Here is a 23,361-nt window from a genome sequence, read left to right as displayed (position 1 = left end):
CCCATTTCCCCCCCCCCCACTTGCTTCCATTGGTATGGGTCAGGCTATGGAGACAATGTGCCCAGGGTCAGGGGCAGAGAGGTCCCAGGGGACAGCAGTCATGTGGCAGACCCGAGTGATGAGCTAGGGTAGTCAAGAGAAAATTATGGATTATGTCGGAAACATCCAGCAAGGATGGGGATGGGCCCAGGAAGTCTTAATGTATTCATGAGGAATTTGTTGCTGGCAGCCTTGCCCAGAGGTAGGGGGCTGGGCTGCTTCTGCTCCTCCTGGTGGGGGAGGCTGGTAGGTAGTTGCTTCTTTTAACCTCCCCCTTGGGGATAAAAGGCGGCAGTTAGCGGGAAGAATGGGGCCGAAGGCTTCTTTGATGAGCAGCTGCGGGAGGCCCATTTTGACTGTCCTTGGTGCTGTGGCAGCTGCACCCATGTCTGACCCCCCAACATCAGCCCTAGGGGGCTGAGATGCTGCTCCAGGAGAAGGGGAAGGAATAAAAGAGGAGGACGAAGACAAAGTCGACGTATCTCAAAACCCAGTCCCATGCTTCATTTTAGTGGAGAGTGACAGTCTTCCAAGAGGTAACTGCAGTGCATGATGGGAAAACAGACAGTTTTTATACAAAAATGATAAAGAAGCACTGTGTCTTCAACATTTGTCAAATTCTGTATCTCCTAGCAATTATAGGAAAAGAGGAAATCACAGAGAAGAAAACAAAATGAAAATCCCATGAAAAGGTGAATGGTTTATAAAAAAGCCACTTCTTGTGGGGCTCGGGGCATAGAGTCAGAGTGGCTGAATGATGGAAGACATTTATTAAGCACTTGACTATGTAGCAGGAAGGTCCAGAGCGAAGGCCTGGAGATGCGGACAAAAAGCAAGACAGACGCTGCCCTCCACCAAGGGAAGGAATGTTACTAGAAATCATGGGGTGACTGATGGTTCTTTAGCCTCCAAAGTGTCTGCCCCCATCTACCACTCCCAGGAGCCCTTGAGAGTGTGGAACTGACCTCAGCAGTAGAAATGGTACCCCATGATGCGATCCATCCCCTAGGATCTCACTGACAGTGGAAGAATAGGGTGGCGGACGGCCAGCTGTTTGGTCAGGGCGACGTAGGCCTCTGCCTCACGCCGTCCATGTTGCTGCCTCCCAGGGTGCCTGGCCTTTCTCACATGGGTTGTACCATGCAAAGAGAAGTGGCTTTCCAATCAGAGGACCCATAGAGTTCAAATATGACTTCCAAAGCTTACTCCTTGTCTGGCTTTTAGCAAGTCACTTAATTTTCCTGTGCCTCAGTTTCCTCATGTGTAAAATGAAAGAATTGGACTAGACAGCATCTGGGTGACCTTCCAGCTCCCCAGTCTATAAAGTGTTTCTTCCTTGGGAAGCACCCTGCTTTACTTGTAGTAGGAGTAAATTGCATTGTTGGAAGAGTTTTCCACACTAGGAGATCCCAGTTGGGCTGAAATCAACTAATCCCCAAGTAGGTTGTTTTTTTCAGTCCCTGCTACCACAGGTCCAGACCCATCCACTCCAAAACTTACCCATAGACTGATTTTGTTTGTTTTGTAACTCTAAGGCCCGTGAGAACTTCCTAATTTTCATGGTTGTGTTACTGACTTTGACTTATTATTACCTGTATGACCTGGGGTAAGTAATTAAACCTCACTGAGTCTCAGTTCCCTGTTCTGTAAAGTGAGAGGACTGGGACAAGAACATCTCTTAAGGTCCATTCCAGCTCTACATCCATGACCCCACGATTCACTGATATCAGTGAATATTAGGAGAGGATTGTAACAGGAGCCAGACTGATTTTTATTCACTCTTGGGTCTCACTAGGTCTCTCTATGGCTCAAGACTGTCTATGGTTCCCTACTATCTAAAGAAAAAATAAATTCCAACTCCTTAGCTCAGCATTCAAGGCCTTACCATCCTTATGGTCTCCTTGTGTCTTTAGAACACCTCTTAGATTTAATACTTTTTTTCTGGGTTGAGGAAATTGGGTCCGAGAGGTCCAAAAAGAGTCATGTTTTTAATTGCAGATTTGGCTTGGGGAGGTGGAACAAGCGCGTCTCCCTGTCCAACTGTAAGTCGCTTCCGTGCGGCCAAATCTCTTGGCATTCAGCGGTCACTTAAATTACTTCCATCTTTTTGTGTTTATAATACTTTGAGTCACAAGTGGAAAGTCTAAATGCGAAGCCATGACTGTTCTCATTGGCATTGGATTTTGCCAGTTTCCAAAGTTCCGTGCCCATGAAAAGGTTAATCCGCTAGCATTTTTATCTGTTTTCATCTTTCCCTGGTAAATTTTCCATTTAGAATAAATGGCGCCATAACACGGCTCACCTGCTGCCTGCCGGGAGCCCGAGAATGGGATGGTAACATTTGCTCTTGAGGAAGAGCGGGTGAGAGGTTAATTCCAGCCTTAAAATCTCCATCAAATGTATACGGGAGTCATTAGTCATTAGCAGCAGGTTAGCTAAATTCATAAACAGCGGGAGAGACAGATAGCCTCTCGGCAATCACTGTTCATAATGCCGGCTTCTCCTCACTTATTTCCCGCCTCCCCATTCGCAATTATTCGAGTTGGTTTTGTTGCTGTTGTTAATTTCTCACTTAATATTTCGACAAGACCGTTTCCAGGCTTTGTTTGTGTGAGACGTTGACGCCTACTTCCGTCTGTGGATGGTGGCACTTCTGGGTGCCCGTCCACGGATTGGCAGCATCATCTCGGAAAACGCAGGCTGTGTGTTTGGGGCTGTCCATTCCGTTTTGTTGGTGGGTATGCGTAGAACCTCTGGCTAAGCATCCCTGATAGATATCTGTTCTTTCAAGCTTAATCAAGGTCCTGCTTCAATTAATAAGGGCAGATTAGTTGACTCATTATCATGGTTGTAGGCTTGCTGCCGTCGCTCATACCAAGATCACAGGGCCCTCGGTGCAAGGTCACAATGGCTCCATTACCTATGGAATCCAGCACTTCAAAGCGTCTTCGTGATGGAGGGAGGGAGGGAAGGAGGCCAGCTGGCTGCAGCTCCCTAAACCTGACCCAGTGAAACTGGCCATTGTTTTGGCCCGGGCGTGGAAGACTCGAAGGGGGAATTTCCTGGGACCTGAAGAGCCGCCTTTCAAGTTGCCAGACCCTCTGTTTGATGCAATGGATACCCCCATTTAAGTCACTGATGACGTTGCTCCACCCACAAGCATAACCAGAGACTGAAGGGGGGATGTGGCAGATTTGTTATTTCCAGTCAATGGTGTATGTGAGAGCGCAGAACAGGGACAGGAACTTTACTGGGATCAGAATTCAAAAGGACTGTCTGATTATTTATAGGCAATTATGTATAATCAAATCGATTATTTTTGTGGGTCAGGAGCTATTGCATCTTTGACTGTAACCCTAGCACCTGGCACAATGTTCTGCACACAGTAGGTACTTAACAAATGCTTAAGCTTGATTAATTCATCACATAAGGATGCTTTCTACCAATGGAATATGATCCCTTTCCCCCACTCCTTTCCTTTGATTATGACCTGTGATTTTATCCCCAGTGTAGAAGCTGCCTCTGCTGATACTGGTCAGTGATGCTACTGTAGCTTAGGACCATGGATTCTGAACCGGGAGGGACCTGAAAGGCCCTGAGGCCACCCCCTCCTCAGGACCTCAACAGCACCTAATCCAAGCCCCCTCATTTTGCAGTGAGGAAACAGAGTTTCAGGGTGACTCATAATAAATAGCAGAGCATGAGTTTGTTGGGCCGTTGGTCAGTAATCGTCTGTGAAGCCCCTCCAGGCCCTGCCCTCTTCCATGATCATGGGCCTGAGGCACTGCTCCTGAGGCTTCTCCTTCCGTCCTCATGGTAGCTGAATGTTGGAAAAGGCAGGAAGAGGGACTTAGAGACACATGGACTTAGACTTGAAAATCATCCAACCCGTTAAAAGTTGGAACTCCTCATTCATTTCAGCAAATACTTATAAGGACCTACTGTGTGCTAGGCACTATGCTAGGTGCTGAAGAATCAGAGAGAAGGGAGAAACATGGGAGCTCTTTGTCCAGTAACCAATAAGTCGGGGTGTTATTCAAGTAGCAACAGCTTCGGTACAACCTAAAGTCTTAGAAAGATTTGTGGGACACTGAGAAGAGAATTGACTTTGGCCAGGGTCACATAGCAAGACAGGAAGACCAAGTCCTAAAATAAATAAATATAATTAAAAAATAGAAGTCTGATGTGATAATCAGTGTTCCATACTCATAATTCCACACCTCTGCAAAGAAGCAAGAGGGAGTTATCTTCTCATATGCCCTTGTTGGGGCCAAGCTTGGTATCGATCATCAGGAAGAATTCAATTTCTGTTTTGTTGGCAGTCTTCCCGTTTTCATTAATGGCTTATTAATTGATCAGTCACTCAACATTTAAGGGTTACAATGGCTGAAAAGGTCCAGAACCCCCTCTCTGACCCAGCCATGAGTCTCTCCCAACTTCTCCAGGCAAACCTCAGACAACAGGCTCAAAAGTGTCAGTGAGTCCTCAGCAGATTTTCCCCCCTGTGCCCAAACACAAGGTCTCTGTTGCTTTAGGAGATGGACAGGGACTTATTCCGTCTGAAATTCTCCATCAGCAGCAGAGAGAGGACGCAAAACAATTTGTCAGGTGAATTGTGTTTGCGTGATGCCAGGAACCCATGAAGATCACTGCCCCAGTGGCACCTTCTGCCTCTCATTGAAGACTTTCATTCCTAGTTCTCTCCATCTGTCTTTCTTTCTGTGATGCTGATGCTCATGACAATTTCAACCACAATACCCTTAACGTTTCCCTTGCTTGGAACCCAACTATCAGCTGCCTGTTTAGAGGAGAGAGGTTAGTTCCAATTGGAACATGCTTCGAGGCACATGTTCCTCAAGGGAATCATAGCATCCAGGCTTTGTCCCTCACATCTGGGGCCCGATTTTGTTTTGTCTTTTTTAGTGAAGCCCACATGTCTTGGATGAACCATTTCTGGGTGGCTTGGGTGTTGAAAGATGTTTGGCCTGCAAACCCAAAGCTGGGGACCTGAGTTCAAATTCCATGCCTGCCATGTACTGCCCCTGTGGTCTTGGGCAAGTAAGTACCCCTCTGGGCCCCAATTTCCTCATCAGTAAAATGAGAGGATTGGAGGAGATCTTTTCTGAGGACTCTCCCATCTCTAGAACTATTATTTTCATGGCATCTTACTACCCTCTATAACCAGGGACATTTTTCTTGTGGATGAGAAGGTAGAGAAGCACCTTGGGAAGCCAGAAAAGCAGGGGGTATTTTTAGAGTCAGAGGATCCAAGGTCAAAACCTAGCTCTGCTACCTTTGTGACCTTGGGAGAGTCATTTATCCTTGCTTGAACCTTCATTTCCTCACCTGAGGAGAGGGAGGGGGAGGAGGGTCTAACATGACATCCAGGTCCATTCCAGCTCTAAATCTGTGATCTCATCACCATCTGATTCCTTCATGTTGGGTGCTCCAGTGCGTCTCTAAAAGTTTACTGGTGCCTGGGGGGGTGGGAGGGGAGGTGGGGGAGGGGGCAGAGGGAAGCAACATTCAAAGAAGGATTCTAAGTACATTCATGACCCTCTAGGACAGTGTCCAAGAAGGGTCCCCCTTACAATAAATGCTATTCCATGGCAGGTAATGTTAGAGCAAAGTTCCACTTTATGGGTGTTTTAGTCGTATTCTGTTGAAATGAAATTATCCGTGGGTGTCTATTTGTGACTGCCATTTGAGACCCTTCCTTACAAAGTACAGAAAGCCTCAACCAGAAGACCATCTGCTAGGTGATAAATTCTTTGCCTTTGGCTGCCCATGAAATAGGTAAAACCACAACTCGACGTTCAGTCCTTTCCACTGACATCCACCGTCATGGAAGCCAAATAATGGGAAGGGGAGGGAGAGAGGCTAAATATCACCTGCCTTGGCTTTAAGAATACCAGTGGCGTACATTAAAAGTGGGCACTCCTACATTTCACCAAAATTGCATTAAAGGGCCATGATGTAAGGGTCTTTTATCATCTAGGCACTGTGCTAGATGGCAGAGAGACAGTGATAAAAAAGAAACAGGCATGGGAGTTCTTTGTCTAGTGGCCTAGGAGTTGGGAGTCTAAATCTGGGGTCCATGAACACCTCTAGGAGACTGGAGACCTTGGATTGGTTGGGGGGGGGCAGATTACAGCTTTATCTTCATTAGCCTCTAACTGAAATTCAGTATTTCCTTCAAGTATATATTTTGAGGGTGAAAAAATTATTCTAAGGAGGCCCTAGACTTCACCAGATTGTCAAAATATTCTGTGAAACACATACACACACACACACACACACACACACACACACACACACACTATTCCCTTGTCTTGGTGCATATAAGATCATAGATTGAAAAGGTGAGACAACCTAGAGCTGGTCAAACTTCCTTAATTCCTAATTGAGAAAACTAAGGACCATGGGTGTCCTAAGATAGTAGATTTCAAGCTGGAAAGGACCTTAGCATCCTTCTAGTATGACCTGACTCAGTTTACAAATGAGGTAGAACCTGAGTCCCAGGGAGGTCATTGAATCCCAGAGTCATCATGGGAAGGGGACTTAGGGACCTGACCCCTTCATTTTACTTAGCCTAACTCCCCAAGCTAAGTCAGCACATTCTTTGGTATTTGGGGATTTCAGTCCACAGACCAGGACAGTGAAGATAGGTTAGAAAACACTGCTGAAGATTAAGAAATGAGAGATGCCAGAAGCATGTGGTCATTCAGATGCCTCATTTCCCATATAGCATGAATATATTTTCTGGAAAAGGAAGGTCTTAAGCATCATAAGCACCAAATGAGACCAGAAGGAATAGTTGGAGCCAACATAGTGGCCCAGGTTGGCTCAGGTGTAGAGCACTAGACTTGGAGTCAAAGACTTGGGTTTAAATCTTGCTTCTGACACTAAAAGTCTGACTCTAGTGAAAGTCTGCCCTCCCTGGGCCTGAGTTTCTTTCTCTGGGCTCAGTGGCTTTTTTTTTTAATTTAATTTAAATTTATTTATTTAACATATTTGGTTTTCAACATTGATTTTCACAACAGTTTGGATTACAAATTTTCTCCCCATTTCCACCCTCCCCCCCACTCCAAGATGGCATATATTCTAGTTGCCCTGTTCCCCAGTCAGCCCTCCCCTCTATCACCCCCCTCCCCTCTCATCCCCTTTTCCCTTCCTTTCTTGTAGGGCAAGATAAATTTCTACACCCCATTGCCTGTGTATCTTATTTTTTAGTTGCATGCAAAAACTTTTTTTTTGTTTTTGAACATCTGTTTTTAAAACGTTGAGTTCCAAATTCTCTCCCCTCTTCCCTTCCCACCCACCCTCCCCAAGAAGTCGAGCAATTCAACCTAGGCCACACATGTATCATTATGTATAACCCTTCCACAATACTCATGCTGTGAAAGGCTAACTACATTTTGCTCCCTCCCAACCCATCCCACTTTATTGAATTTTCCAAAGTGTTTGTTTTGATTACCTCCACCCCCATCTGCCCTCCCCTCCATCATCCCCCCCCCCTTTTATTTTTTTTTATCTTCCTCCCTCTTCTTTCCTGTGGGGTAAGACACCCAACTGAGTATGTATGGTATTCCCTCCTCAGGCCAAATCCGATGAGAGCAAGGTTCACTCATTCCCCCCTCACCTGCCCTCTCCCCTCCTCCCACAGAACTGCTTCCTCTTGCCACCTTTATGCGAGATAATCCACCCCATTCTATCTCTCCCTGTCTCCCTCTCTCAGTATGTTGCTCTCTCATCCCTTAATTTCATTTTATTTCTTTTAGATATCTTCCCTTCATCTTCAGCTCACCCTGTATCTGCTCTCTCTCTTTTACATATATATATATATATACATATATACACATATATATACACATACATACATACACATACATACACATACATACATATACACATAGATATATACATACATACACATTCACTTATATATATACATAAACATATATGTACATATATATGCATATTCCCTTCAACTACCCTAATACTGAGGTCTCATGAATCATACACATCATCTTTCCATGTAGGAATGTAAACAAAACAGTTCAACTTTAGTAAGTCCCTTGCAACTTCTGTTTCTTGACTACCTTTTCATGCTTCTCTTGATTCTTGTGTCTGAAAGTCAAATTTTCTATTCAGTTCTGGTCTTTTCACTGAGAAAGCTTGAAAGTCCTCTATTTTATTGAAACTCCATATTTTGCCTTGGAACATGATACTCAGTTTTGCTGGGTAGGTGATTCTAGGTTTTAATCCTAGCTCCATTGACCTCCGGAATATCACATTCCAAGCCCTTCGATCTCTTAATGTAGAAGCTGCCAGATCTTGGGTTATTCTGATTGGGTTTCCACAATACTCAAATTGTTTCTTTCTGGCTGCTTGCAGTATTTTCTCCTTGATCTGGGAGCTCTGGAATTTGGCAACAATATTCCTAGGAGATTTCTTTTTGGGATCTATTTGAGGAGGTGATCGATGGATTCTTTCAAATTCTATTTTGCCCTGTGGCTCTAGAATATCAGGGCAGTTCTCCTTGATAATTTCTTGAAAGATAGTATCTAGGCTCTTTTTTTGATCATGGCTTTCAGGTAGTCCAATAATTTTTAAATTATCTCTCCTGGATCTATTTTCCAGGTCAGTGGTTTTTCCAAGGAGATATTTCACATTGTCTTCCATTTTTTCATTCCTTTGTTTCTGTTTTATAATATCCTGATTTCTCATAAAGTCACTAGCTTCCACTTGCTCCAATCTAATTTTTAAAGTCGTATTTTCTTCAGTGGTCTTTTGGACCTCCTTTTCCATTTGGCTAATTCTGCCTTTCAAGGCATTCTTCTCCTCATTGGCTTTTTGGAGCTCTTTTGCCATTTGAGTTAGTCTGTTTTTTAAGGTGTTGTTTTCTTCAGTGTATTTTTCAGTATTTTTTTGTGTCTCCTTTAGCAAGTCATTGACTTGTTTTTCATGGTTTTCTCGCATCCTTCTCATTTCTCTTCCCAATTTTTCCTCTTCTCTAACTTGCTTTTCCAACTCCTTTTTGAGTTCTTCTATGGCCTGGGGCCAGTTCATGTTTTTCTTGGAGGCTTTGTTGTAGGCTCTATGACTTTGTTGTCTTCTTTAGGCTGTATGTTTTGGTCTTCTTTGTCACCAAAGAAAGAATCCAAAGTCTGTGACTGAATCTGGGCACGTTTTCGCTGCCTGGCCATATTCCCAACCAACTAACTTGACCCTTGAGTTTTTCAGTGGGGTATGACTGCTTGTAGACTAATGAGTTCTATGTTCCACGTTTGGGGGGGAGGTGCCAGCTCTGTCAGACCCCCACTACTCCTTCCCCAAGAACCCCCAGCCCGGGCTGGGCTTAGATCTTCAGCAGGCTGTTGCACTCCTGCTCTGATCCACCACTTAATTCCTCCCACCAGGTGGGCCTGGGGCCAGAAGCAGCAGCAACTGTAGCTGCCCCACCTCCGCTGCCCCCGGGGCTGGAAGCCAAACCGCGAACTCCTTCCACTCCCGCAGCTTTTCCCATTAACCTTCTCCGCAGTCTTTGGTGTTTGTGGGTCGAGGGGTCTGGTAACTGCCGCAGCTCACTGATCCAGGGCGCTAGGGCCCCCTCCGCCCGGCTTCTGGTCTGGATGTTCCACGCCGCTCAGGCTGGGCTCTGCTGCACTCCGCTCCCAGCTCCCAGCTCCGTGTGGGATAGACCTCACCCAGAGACCATCCAGGCTGTCCTGGGCTGGAACCCTGCTTCTCTCTGCTTTTCTGTGGGTTCTGCCTTTCTAGAATTGGTTCAGAGCTATTTTTTATAGGTTTTTGGAGGGGCTCAGTACGGCGCTCACTCCAATCCCTGCTTACCAGCCGCCATCTTGGCTCCGTCCCCCTCTTTCTCTGGGCTCAGTGGCTTCTAAGGTTCTTTGTGGTTTCTGATCTATGATCCTATGAAGCAGCATTGTTCAGGGGAGAGAACAGAGCATTTTATTCCCCACTTTACCTCTTTGTGCCTCAGTTTCCTTATCTGCAAAATGAGGGAGTTGGACTCAGTTTCCATTTAAAGTCTCTTCTAGTTCTAAATCTTTATTCAGAAGAAATTCAAATCAGAAAAAATAAATCAACTGCATTGTCAGACAGTCAACAGTTGATTCCTGACTTGGGATTTCCAGATTGCTTGTCTGTCATGACGATGACTAGTTGGCACAAAAGGGCAAAATCCACAACAATTTAGGAGAAAGGTGTATACAATTCCCATGTTTCCAATCCATTTTAATAAACTCTTGGCTCTGAAACATGGGGAATGGATATAAGTAAAGACATTGCCTCTGGTTTATCATTGTTTCTTAAAACCAGTGTAAAACAGTCACCAAACCTGGGAGGCCACAAGAAACTCCCTTAGCTAGGAAACATTTGATTCCCTTGCCAAGTGAAGGGATACGGTAGTCACAATAGAGGCTCACATGAAACACTTCAGAGAAGGATGATAGAAGGCTCTGAGTAACATTTCTTCATACGATAACCAAGAGCCATTGATAAGAAAACAAGCCTGAATGTAAGACTGGATCAAGACCCAGCTAAGTCAGATCATCCTGAGGTTATTTAAAGATGAAACGTACATTAATATAATCAACACAGGAAATGGAAGCAGCCTTCCAACATCTCCTTCCCGATGTCTATGTGCTGGACAAGTATGAAGCCACCACCTTGGGATTCCTGCACCTCAGTGACCAGAGAGCTATAGGAGAAGGTATAAATGGTGTTTACATTGAAGTGAGGAGAGAAGAATGGCCAGACCCGACCAAAGTCATGCAGAAGAATCCTGTACCCCGAGGAAAACACAAATCGGTCAGTCTTGAAGAAAGGCCAGGAGTCCAGATCTGCCTCGAATATAGAGTAGAACATAAAGAGAAATCATGCTAGAAAGAAAGGGGAGCCAATTAGGTGAAGTTAGGGAATTTCCATTTATCCTAGAGGCAACAGGGAGCTATCAATGATTTTTAAGCAGGAGAGGGACATGAACTAGTTTGTGGGTTAAAAAAATTGTTTTGTGGCCCAGTAAAAGTTGAATTCTAGAAGCACGAGAGATCAGGAAATAAATGTGGGTGCTGATACAATAACTGGACTTGACTTAGGGTGGTAGTGGTGTGAATAGAGATGAGGAATGGTTGTAAGAAATATAATATTGATGATAAGACAAGAGGAAAAATTTAATAAAGATTTAATATGATGGTTTCTTTAGAAAATCTTAGGGGAGTCGCAAAAAACATTAGAAATAACAACGTCAGTAACAGAGAAGGATACCAAATAATCCTAAAAAAAAAAATCAACATTTCTACATAGCAATATCAGAATCCAGAAGAGTACAAAAGAGAGAAATGGCCCATTCAAAAGATCTTGGAGTCCATCTACCGAAGCACACTCAACACCTGTACAAAGATGATCACAAAATGTTCTTTAGTAAAGGTCAGTTATACCCTAACCACCACCCAGACACCCACAGCAGCCGCTACAGGGGTATGCATCTACCTCTGTGAGGGAACCTCACCCCATCCCCAGCCCAGATCACATCATGACTTTTGTAGGCATCCCTCAGAGGAAAGACTCTGTCCCTCCTGTCAGTACTGTGTACATGCATCCATCCCTATCCTCTTTTCATTTTGGGTAGGTCTGAAATGTGTTAGGGAAACCCCATCACCTTATCATCTTTCCTTTGCAACCTCATTCTTCTTTAAAACTCCCTTATTTCTGTTGAGGACACTCTCATCCTTTCCGAGGTTTACAACCTCAGTTCATGCTCAACTCCCCATTCTCAGAAGGGGCATCCACCCAGGCAGAGCAGTGCTGGTACTATGCAATTGGATTTAATATGCCCTTAAAAAATAAGAGACTCCTGGCTGCATGTGTGACCCTCTCAATGTGCCCTTTGTATGCTAAAATGTTTGTTGAGTTCACCATAAAAGAAGAATTTTTTTAATCGATAAACAGAAAGGCGCTAAAGAGATTTGCCTGTGATCACAGTGGAGCCAGAATTAGGATGTGGTCTCTTGCCTCTCATTCTGGGATTCTTTCATCTTCAGCTCCCTGGGTCTCACCGCATCAAATGTTCCTGTGTATGGCTGGAAGACGATGCAGAGTAGATTGAATTAACAGCGAGTCCTTTTGCATCCTGGTTCATTAGTGTTTAAACTTCGTCTCTTGAAATGGCTCCTTCTCATGTAAGACCTGACATGGGAAAAGAGTTTGAAAAATAAGAAAAAATATCATTTTGATTGTGCCAGGGAGTTGCAAATTAAAGAGGTCCTGGGTAGACCGAGAGACCCTTTTTACAAAGTGAATAATCCTCCCCTAATTTATATATGTGTGTATGGATGTACTTTGCAAATCTTTTGCTTCAATATAATATATCCCAAACACACTATTTTTTTTTTTAAAAAAGAGCTTATTGGGAAACTCTAAAGAAACAAATCATTTTAACATCTGTTGGCACTCTGATGCAAACAAGTGGCTTGTCCTGTAGGCCCCCCCCCCCAGGTCGGCAGCTGTTCACAAATGCCACTTTGGTCCCAAAAGACCTTATTTTTTCCGTCTCTTCAGATAAGAAACCTTATTGTGTCCTGGCTTGTATGGGAGCCTTGTATTTTGAGGCTGACTCCAGGTGTGTTTTGTGAGATGTAGGCAAAGACTTCTCCAGAGACAAACTTCATAAAGCATGGGAATGTGCACTAGCAAGGAGACCAAGTTGGGTTTTCTTTTTGAAATTGCATTCTCCATTAGAAGATGACTAGGTGTTTGGTGACCTGGTGGGACACTGGGGCTTTTGCAGATGATGTCTTTGTGATCGTGGTTGTGTTGGCTCGAGACTGGCTGGTTCTGTGGGGGAGGAACAGCCCCAGGCCTTCTCGCCTAGGCTGACACACCCAGCTACTGCTCCCATGAGTTTTGCTTGACACAGTGGTTTTATTTGCCCCCCTTCCAGCTTATCCAAGCCAGAACCAACCCAATTGGGATGGATACTTGGGTTTCCAATGGCTCCCCTTCAGTATTAGCATTGCCCTCCCAGCCTTGTTCCCCACCTGTGCCCTACAAATAAGTGTTCTCACCACCATCCTTCCCCATCAAATATCTAGTCAGAGACCGCTTGGCGTCCCAGGCCACACGTACAGGGTGCGTATTGGTGTGTTGTGCCTGGCCTCCTCATCTACAAACCCTTCATTTAATCTCTTTCACAGTCTTTTGAATTGGATGGGGATAGAGGAAATTCACCCATTTCCTTCACGTCAGTAGGATGATAGTGCCAGTGTTGGAAGGCATCTCAGAGGCCATCTGGTGCAGCCTTCTCATCTTACAGAGAGGGCTGTAAGGGGCAGAGCCAGGATTGGAGCTCAGCTCTCACATCACAAATTGCTACATTTACTGCTGTTATCCCCCTTTCACAGGGGAGCAAACTGAGACTCAGAAACAGCAGTCAGTTTGCCCAGGGTCTTACAGCCAATCTGATGTAAGATTTGAACACAGGTCATCTTGAAACCAAGGGCAGCACTTTTTTATCTCTCATGCTCCTCCCAAGGCTAGAGACCTGTGGCTAAATGAATGTATATCTCTTCTTCCTGCCTATCTTTAAGGACTTAAAACAACTAAGAAGAAAACAAAACCAAGCACAAAACTACAGACCTGAAAGGAAAAACAAACAAATAACAAATGGAGATTGTTAAAAATGCCAACACTAAGCAATTGGGGTCCTTAAAGGTAGGCAGGAAGGAGACACGCCCATTCCGCTTTGAGCTACTTTAGTCAGGGTTCGAGGATCCAGCAGGTAGTGAGCTCACCTGCACCTCTCCATCCCAACCCCTTCTGTCATATGCTCTTCCTCCCTCCCCCCTTGATAACCCTCCATTGCCCTCAGTGCAGTCCCTCTCAGCCCTCCTAATGACGAATCTTCTTCAACCTCTGAGGACCTCCCCTTCCCTGGATTCCCATGGGCCTGCTCTGGGAACAGTGTTGGCCACAAGAGGAAAGTACCAAGAATATTGGCCCCTGCTATATCTCTAGAGATGGGGATTGGAGGAGGTTTCCTTCCATTGGGCACAGGCCCATCACCAAGGACCCAAACTTGGGTCAGGGCTGTGAGCAGCACTCTGGGCTCCCTTTTGCTCGGGGATGTTGTGATATCCTTGGCAGTGGACTTTGTTTTTAAGCCACAAATCTGTCTAGGCTCCGAATGGTTCAGGAACCTTCTTGAAACTTGAAATCAGACATTTATTTGCTTTTGTTCTGGGAAATTCACTTTCTGAACAAGTTGACTTCCGCAGTGGTTTGATGAAGAGTTTCGTGGCCTGCAGCTCATTAGGGTTTCTCTGGAATACTTGGAGGCACCATTCTGTTGGAGGGATCCATCTGACCTACTTGGGGGGCTAGGGGGAGAAGGGGGTAGGTGATTGCTCTCTGAGAGAAGCATGGCTAATAGTTTCTGTGTGTTCCTTTTGGAAGTCTCAGGGACTCCCCTCTCATCCCTACCCTGCCTCTCCCACACTCCTACTCCCTAGTTGGGGCTCCCCCAAAACTCAAGGAGTCGGTCTCAGTTAATACAAGTGTTTGTAGAATGAAAGAGAAAAGGGGGCAATCATTGTGTTGGCCTTATCTGGTGGGGTCAATGAGGATTTCAAGGCCTTTCATGTGGCTCTAGGAGTATTGGGTGCCATGGAGGGAGATGGCCAGGCACGTAGAGTGCTGGCCTTGGAATTATAGAGGCCTGGATTTAAATCCCACCTTGTTTCCTTACCCAGCCAAGTCATTTAACTCCTGAGCCTCGATTTCTCTTTTTTTTTTTTTCCTGTCTGTGACACACACTGGCTTTGTGATCCTTTGCAACTCCAAGTCTCTGACTTCCAGGGTAGGTGCTAATTTGTGTTGGTAGAGGGGGTTTCCTCTTCCAGTGAAATCACAGGCCTGGTCCCAAAGGAAAGAAAAGAGATAGCTTCACAAAGTAATGGGGGAATGAGGCCCTGTTTGCATGCAGAGTTCTTTGCCAAGCTCAGAGTGCTTTGGAAATGTGCGCTGTTATTCCCTAACTCATTTGCAGATGAGCATAAGCAGTAAAAATGGCCTGAGAGGAAGTTCCTGTCCTGCTCTTACTGCTTTATATTTAAAGGTCCCCAGACTGGGGCTCCCATGGATAAATAACTACCTTTTATAATTGAATAAAAATACTGGGATATCAGCTTATCGTCTGTCGATTCACTGGAAGCATCTTAGGAAAACCCAAACGGCAGGCGGATCAACAGGGGTTTTATTATTAAGAATGTTTGCGGCAGCATTTGCCTCTGTTCTGAACAGCGCTGCCCCTCAGACTCTTCTCCAAACCCTCCTGTCCAAGGAAAAGAGTTAACGTCGATCTCCATTTCCCCTGGAATGGCGTCCGTCCGGGCCTCGATCAGCTTCGAGGCGTCTCCAATATCTCTGTGTTACTCGGGACGAAGATGGAAGTGGGAACTTGATCCAGAGGCGCTTTTCTCCAACATAAAGCCCTGCTTCCTCCTTCTGACCCCATGCAGAAATGTTCTCCAGCGGAGAACATTTGCCAGACGTTGAGAATCCCCGTCCGTACAGATTTGAATATCTGTAGGGATGGAGAAAATAGATGTCCTGCACCCCACCCCCACCCTTCCAGGGATGGCCATCAACAAGGAGATGGGCTCACAACAGTCCATCAAAACCCGCCAGGGCTAATGATGGGCTGGGCTGATCATCGGGGGCCAGTTAATTGTAAGGTTCGATACGGCATCTTGTCAGCCAAGATAAGTTGTCACGTTTTCCACTTGAGCTGAAACTAAATGATTGTAAAGTAAGTTATGAGTGTCCTTGGGCCTGTCTGCCGGAATGATGGCTAAGAATACATTGCTGGCCCATCAGTCTCTAGCAGGCTGTTTGATATTTATGCGAACGGAATGTTATTTTATTCTGCCTCCAGTCATGCTTGTCATCTTCCCCAGTGAAAAGTGAAACGGCTCCTGGAGCTCACGCTTCAGGGATTGAAGCTCAGAGAGGCTGCAGATTGTTATGATTATGGCTCGTGTTATATATTTTTTGGGGTGTGTGTTGAACATCGATGCCCGATTGGGAAGAACTAATGGCTGACATTGAGCGCGCGGGACGGTGGCAGAGCAGACGCATCGCACGGTGCCGCCGCCTCCGTCGGAGCCGGTTGAGATGTGGAGTAATGAGGCGCTGGCTTTTTTTAATTCGGCGTGCCTTCTTTTCCTCCCCCCCCTTTCCTCCATATTTAACACTGGCGGCAGTGGCCATTCATTTCTGTGCCCTGTAATTGATACAAAATAAAATGCATTATTTGTATTCACTCCGGAGGATGAGATTGCATCCAGTGGGCTGGAGCTGGAACTCATTTACAGTTTCCTGAAGCTGGGGCTTTCAGGGGCCCTCTCTCTTTTCAATTTGAGGAATACCTTGTCAGGCCAGAAGACTATTCAGAAATGGAAATGCCGAGCTTGGAAGCCTCATACACTTGGGTTGCTCATATTTTAAACCCAGGGAATGTTAAACAACTTCTATCTTGAGAGGGTCGTCTCCAAAACTAGGCTCCAAGGGTATTAATAACGCTTGCAAGTGAACACAGCATACTGCTAACCAGAAATGTGGGGCTCATCTGTAAGCAGAAAGAGGTGGGGATCTATGATAGATGGCTGGGATGACATGCTCTCCAGTGTCCTTTATACTTTAGAATCCCATGATCTTAGGAGAAGAGACAGAGACGGATAGACACAGAGAGGCAAATACACTAAATAGACAGATGGATAGATATACAAACACAGGCAAATAGATTAGATAGACAGAGGGGTTAGGAGACAGACAAATAGGTGGACAGGATAGAGAGACAGACAGACAGACAGACGATTAGGCAGCCAGACAGACAGACAGGATAGGTGGCTAGATAGACAGATGGGCAGACAGATTTCTTTTTTTTATCAGACCTGGGGGAACTTTATCAAAGCAGATCAGTACCTGCTCTGCCCCATGTAGTCTCAAAGAGGAGTGTGTTGAATGGAATCGAATCATAATTCATTTTAATGATAGTTCTTTTAACTTTTCTGTGTCAAATTGCAGATACAGGTTTGGGAGATTCAGTCTGTTCGAGCCCCAGCATATCCAGCACCACGAGCCCCAAACTCGATCCTCCACCTTCCCCTCATGCCAACAGGAAAAAACATAGACGGAAGAAAAGTACCAGCAATTTCAAAGCCGATGGCCTCTCGGGCACAGCTGAAGGTAAGGAGGCCACGTGCCTTGGGGCATCCAAGCCCTTTCGCTACTGATTTGTGTTTTCTAGTGTGTTGTTAAATAGCAGCAGCGTGACTTCATGGGTCGTGTGGGCTGAGTTTGGAGGCAGGAAAACCTGGGTCCACATCCTGCTTCTGACAGTCTAGTAGCTAGGTGGCCCTGGGTAAGTTACTTTACCTCTGTGTCCCAAAGGCACTTCCCTAGACCTGATCTACTAAGTCATGAGTGGGTATGATTTCTGCTGGGAAAGGGGATTCCCTATCCCAATGAAATCACAGCTTCCTTGTGAATTCATGTTAAGTCACTTGGTCTCCTAAAACAGCAAGGTTGTGAGGAGTACTTCTCAAAGTACTGGTTGTTAATGTGTGAGAACTGCTGCCTCGATTTTGCTAATGGCTAGAACCCCTCATCCTCAAAGGTGCTGAAGCCAGAGAGAAAGCTCAAGGCCTCTTGTCATTCCTGACACTCCAGGGCTGGGGTGGTTCCATAGTGCTGTGTCTTCCCCATCACACTGACACATACCAAGGGGAGTTCATCTCCTCAGGTAAATCCCCTTCACACAGACATCATGCCACCATCCCAATGATGCAGAAGGACACCATGTGTCCAAGTCCTGCAGTCTGTTAAATGTCCACAATAATGTATCACTCACTCCCTCTCTTGATTGAAGGTCTTCTATGGAGGCACCAGGATACGGTGGGAGAAAATGCCAGCTTTGGAGGCAAAAGACCTGGGTTTGAATCCTGGCTCAACCACTTACTCCTTTGTGACGTAGGGCAAATCACATGACCTCTCTGGGCCTCAGTTTCCTCATTGGTAACATGAGAAGTTTGGATAAGAAGCTCTTTAGGGTCCTTTCCGGTTCTGAGTCTCTGCAAGTCATAGTCTCAGGGCATGGCCCAGGGCCCAGATGTGAGCCCACAGAGTCACATCACTGTGGGACTGGAACCTAGGGCTTCCAGGCAGACTCGTTAGTGTATCTATTGAAAGACAGGAATTTTCATCCTTATACTCTTTACGAAGCTACTCAACTGAATTTTGAGGGAATTGAGTAGCATGTAGGGACTGTATGAATATACAGTCTTTGCATGGTCGGTCATAGCCACTCAATCAGTTCTGAGAGAACTGGGTAGCGTGTGTGGACAGTGTAGCTAGCCTGAATTGTCACGACTTCTGTGCCCGCTCTGAATTCTTCCAGATTTCTTTTCCTAGTCTTTTTTTATCCCTTTTAGTTACATTCTACAGTAAAGCATATTGGAGGCAAGGAGGAAGGACTGGAAAGTTGTGGGGTCAGACCAGGGGTCCCCCATTCACCTCCCTCAGAAGGAGAATTCTTTCTTTGTTTTACCTGTTTCATCTTGAATGTTGCCGTAGTTCCTGGCCCTGCCTGTATCATAGAGAGATTGTAAAAAATAAAATGTGGCCACATCCTTAAATCGTGGGTGAAACTCTTTGAGTTCCTCCAGGAAGCCAAAGTGTGACTGCTCTGATCTCTCCACGGAGGCAGCCACTCTGCTACCTCCGCTCTGCGCCCACTTATGCTTCAGGCCAGACTCAAACTGGGAAGAAAGAGAAGTGTTGCTCTGTGTCTTGGCTTGGCCATTCCCAGCTACAAGTTGCAATGCTATTTCTCTAAGAAAATACCTTAAATAGCTGCCATGATAGCGCTCCTGATTCTTTCGATTTGTCTTTTGTTTTGACATCAGCACCATTTGTCCCTTCTCCCCTTCCAGGGAGCACCCCTTGTAACAGAGGCCATTGAAAGGGTGGAGGGATGGGGACAATTCAGTGCAATTAAATATCGTGTGGCAAAGCATGGCGCCATCTCATGCTCTCTCAGATAGGAGGGGAGAACACCTTCTGATCGCGCTTCTTTGGGACAATGCTCAGTTCTCATTTCCCAGTACTCAGGGTAACATTCTGGAGTTGGTGCTCTTTCCGGTGACATTGTTGTGGTCACTGGGTGTAAGTTTCTGATTCTCCTGACTTTCCCCTACTTCGGTTCATGTGCCCTTCCACGCTTGTCTGTCTTCTTCTTGTTGGTTGTTTCCGGGCACGTCACATCCCGTAATGCTTTAGCCATCCCCCAGTTGTGCAGCCACAGTTGTTGGGTATTTACATTGTTCCTGGCTCTTTGCTACTGCCAAAGTGCTGCTGTGATGTTTTGTTGTCTGTGGTGTCGTCCTTTTCGACATCTTTAGCTTCCTCGCAGCCTCTTTGCTGTCTGGTGCGCCATTTTATCACTATCCCATTGCACAGGGTGATGAAAAAGTCCCTCTGTACCAAGTGACCCCTGGTAAAGGAGGGCGGATCCATTAACAGACTTTTAAAAGAAAGCTCTTGTCCTACTTATATTCCATCTTTTCAATAGCAAATTGTTAATATCAAATTCTAACCAAATAAATTATTTCTTTTGGGGGACTACATGATTTGGTGAAATGAGCCTTGGACCCGAAGTCCAGCTGTGGAACTTTGAGCAAGTCACCTAACTGCTGTGTCATCAATTTCCTCATCTCTCATTGGGGCCAATGGGGCCATTGTCTCTCCAAAGGCACCTGGAGGAAAGCATTAAATAAAAGGGATTTGTGAGATGAGTTTGGGGATCAGAGGATGATGGAGACCTGGAAAAGGCCTCAGAGACCATCTGGTGAATCTCCCCATTTTACAGGACGGCAAGGTTCTCAGTCTCACAATGTAGAGCTAGAAAGGGACCAGAGAAGGCAGTTAGTCAAATGCTCTCATTGTCCAACTGAAGAAACCAAACTTGGAATTGGGCAGCCAGCTCAGCATGGGACTGCGGGCACACATTTGCTAAACCAGGGAGGGAATGACAGACAGCATGGACCAGGAGCTTCCAAAAGACCTGGGAAGGTGCTCCTGGGCACCTCCCCAAAGTGATAGCCTAGTGACTGGAAATTTATCTACACGTGGATGCAAAAAAATCACAGAAAGTTACACACACATGCTCTCTTTGGTCAATCAACAAACTAGATGCCAGGCCACGTGCCAGGCACAGAGACAAAAGGAAAACTGTCCCTGACCCCAAGGAACTTCTTTTCTATTGAGGGTGACACTGTGCACCTCTGTAGCCAGATACACAGTACATTTAAAAGATAATTTAAGGGGAAAGCTTTAGCATCAGGGCCAATCAGGAGAGGCCTCCAGGAGGTGGCATATGAGCTGAGCTTTGAAGGAAACTAGCCATTTAAACATCCGAGGTGAGGAGGGAGGGCACTCCAGGCATGAGGCCCAACCAAGGCAAAGGCATGGCAAACAGAGATAGACTGAAGGATTCTCAGAACTGAAGGCAGCCAGGCATCTACAACCTCAAGGACAGCCCTGTCTTCAGCCTGTTGCCTGATGTCCTAACACAGGCATTTTGGAGGGAGACTTGTGGATAGTGAATTTTAAAAGTTAGAAGTTTACAAAAAAGCCCATTTGGCAGGAATCACCAGTGTCTTTGCTTTCTTGAGATAAACAAATAGCTGCTCTATGAAAATGGTATTGCCAGTTTCTCCAGAGACAAGAAGTCTCCCTGTCCATTGATTAAATATTCAATGTGTGCTCATTGCTAGAGATACAAAGACAGAAACTGAACATTCCTGCCCTAAGGGAGCCTCTAGTCTTCTCTAGAAAGCATACAAGGGATCAACCCTCAAGAGTCACTTTCCCTGGGATGTTTTGGTTCGGATCAATGGCCATTGATCGAACTAAATTGCAGTAAATGTAAAGAATGTTTTCTGTCAAGTAAACATTTCATCATTTCAGAAGATAACGAAGATACATTTTTAAATTTTGAATTTGAATCACACTCAGTCATCTTGGGCACCCTTGTGCTAATTAGAGCTAAATGTCCCAGTGACCAACATAGAGGACTATATACAGAACTCAGTCAAAACTCCTTGAATTTTGTTTCTACGTAGAGGAAAATTCTTAAATTCTAGTTAATTTTCAATGTCGGGAAACTTTTGTTTCAGAGGATTTTTTAAATTTTTTAAATATGCCTACCGTAAGACTGACGTTCACAGGAAAAGTGTTTGGAAAGCAAGGGCTGCATTGCTGTTCATATCCACGTAGGCGTGAAGGCGGACCCTTACTCCTCTAGTCCTTCACCGCCAAAGAGAAAACCTGCCGTTTCCCAGGGATTCCGGACGCACAAAAATATTAGGGACAACTACATCGAAATTAGCAAGATTGATACGGACGAGCTGATCTTTTCCATCTAATGGAGAAAGTGCCCACGTGTGGATCTGAGCACTCCTTCCACCCTAATTGTTACAATGTTTCTATTTATTTCCTCATTGCGTTTGTTCTCTTAACTCTAGCTTTTATTGCACGTTAAACATCAGCAGTTAAATTCCATGCCTGAGAGCAGCCGACACTACGGTCTTGTTTAAACTGAGTAGCTGTTTCCTCATCTCTAAAGGGCTTTTAAGGCTTTGTTGATTTTTTTTTTTAATGCCGTAGTCATTTTCCTGTAGCTGCGCATACACGCATCAAAGCTCCATTATAACAAGGAAAAGAGTTTCTCGGATCCAAAACTCCACGCCCGCTGTCCACCACCTCCCCATGTTTTATCAGCCAGCTTCGGAAACCTCGACTGGTCTTTGCCTTTGGATGCTGATGCCTCTTAGGATTCATCTTCAGTCACATCGCAGTCGTTGTGAATGGTGTTCTCCTGGTTCTGCTGTCTTTGTCCTGCTTCTCTTGGCTCATGCAGACCTTCCCATGCTTCTCTGAATTCCATAGAAGCATCATTTCTTAGAGCTGTTCCACTACATTCATGTAACAATCAATTGGCCCCCAGGTTTTCCCATCAAAAAAAGATTGGGTATATTTGTGGCCTTTCGATCTTTGATCACCTTCAAGTACATGGCCAGCAGAGAGAATGCTGGATTAAAGGAGATGAGCAATCTGGTAACTATTTGGTTGCCGTCCAGTCATTCTTCAGTTGTGTCTGACTCTCTGTGACTCCGTTTTCCTGGCAAAGATACCAGGGGTTTGCCTCCTTCTCCGGCTAATTTGACAGATGAGGACACTGAGGTAAACAGGGTTAAGTGACTTGCCCAAGGTCACACAGTTAGTAAGTGTCTGAGGCTGGATTTGAATTCAGGAAGATGAGTCTTCCTGACTCCAGGCCCAGTGTTCTATCTGCTATGACACATAGCTGCCCAACTTTTCTCAAATGATATGAAATCATTTTCAAGAGAGATTGGATCAATTCATAATTCTACCAACCATGCAGAGGTCCCATATATAGTGTGTATATGTATATATGTGTGTTTGTGTATATATACATATATAAATATATAAAATTACAAGTGGATGAGGCAAATCCTACAAGTTACACTATTATATAATATAATTGTACATTTACATATATATTTATTTTCTGTGCATTTATATATAATATATATTTATATAAAAACTATCTCATAGATATGACAATTTTTCTGCTCTACCACCCTTTCAAATTCCTTGGGGAATACTGATTTTTAGGGAACATCAGTTTTATTTATATATTTACATGCATACCTAATGTGTGTGTGTGTGATCTATAATAATCTATCACAAACACATGTATGTGCCTGTACACAAACACAGATGAGTATCTTGCTGAGTCTTGGCCTGGCCACTTCTCAGCTGCCTCAACACCTATAAGAGGGATGACTTCGGGTAAAACCACTTCATCTCCTGTGCCTCAGTTTCCTCATCTGTAAAGAGAGACCCTTAGAGCCCCTCCCTCACAGAAGAGTCATGAGCTTGAAATGTGATAAATGATATATTTACACCTTTCCCAAACCTTAAGGTGCTCCACAAGTGGTGGCTATTGCTGTTCTGAAGGAAGAGCAAATGACTTTTTGAATTGATTATGTGTTTGCATTGACCTGTTGTGGATCCAACCTTTCGCTACCTGTCTAGTTTGGGTAAGTCCAAAGTGAATGGTTAAATCGGTTCTTGTCTTTGAATTTTTAGAGTCTGAGAGCTTTCTTGCCCCAGTGACTTCCCCTAAAAGTCAGTATTGCTTAAGGAATTTGA

The 23,361-nt window shown here is 45.0% G+C and overlaps 1 protein-coding gene across 4 annotated transcripts in view; it reads left to right on the top strand.

The window, feature by feature from the left end:
* The window catches only part of AGAP1 (ArfGAP with GTPase domain, ankyrin repeat and PH domain 1), a 676,738-nt gene that overhangs the window by 525,061 nt on the left and 128,316 nt on the right, over positions 1-23,361 (top strand). For all 4 annotated transcript variants that reach the window (XM_036766640.1, XM_036766638.1, XM_036766642.1 and 1 more), the window contains one exon: positions 17,149-17,310. In XM_036766640.1, the coding sequence (XP_036622535.1) occupies positions 17,149-17,310 (162 nt within the window). The remainder of the gene's footprint in view (positions 1-17,148; positions 17,311-23,361) is intronic.

This window comes from Trichosurus vulpecula, chromosome 7 (assembly GCF_011100635.1).
Source record: "Trichosurus vulpecula isolate mTriVul1 chromosome 7, mTriVul1.pri, whole genome shotgun sequence".
In the NCBI taxonomy this organism is placed as follows: domain Eukaryota; kingdom Metazoa; phylum Chordata; class Mammalia; order Diprotodontia; family Phalangeridae; genus Trichosurus; species Trichosurus vulpecula.
The sequence above is the reverse complement of the archived record's forward strand: the minus strand, read 5'-3'. Positions and strand labels throughout refer to the sequence as shown.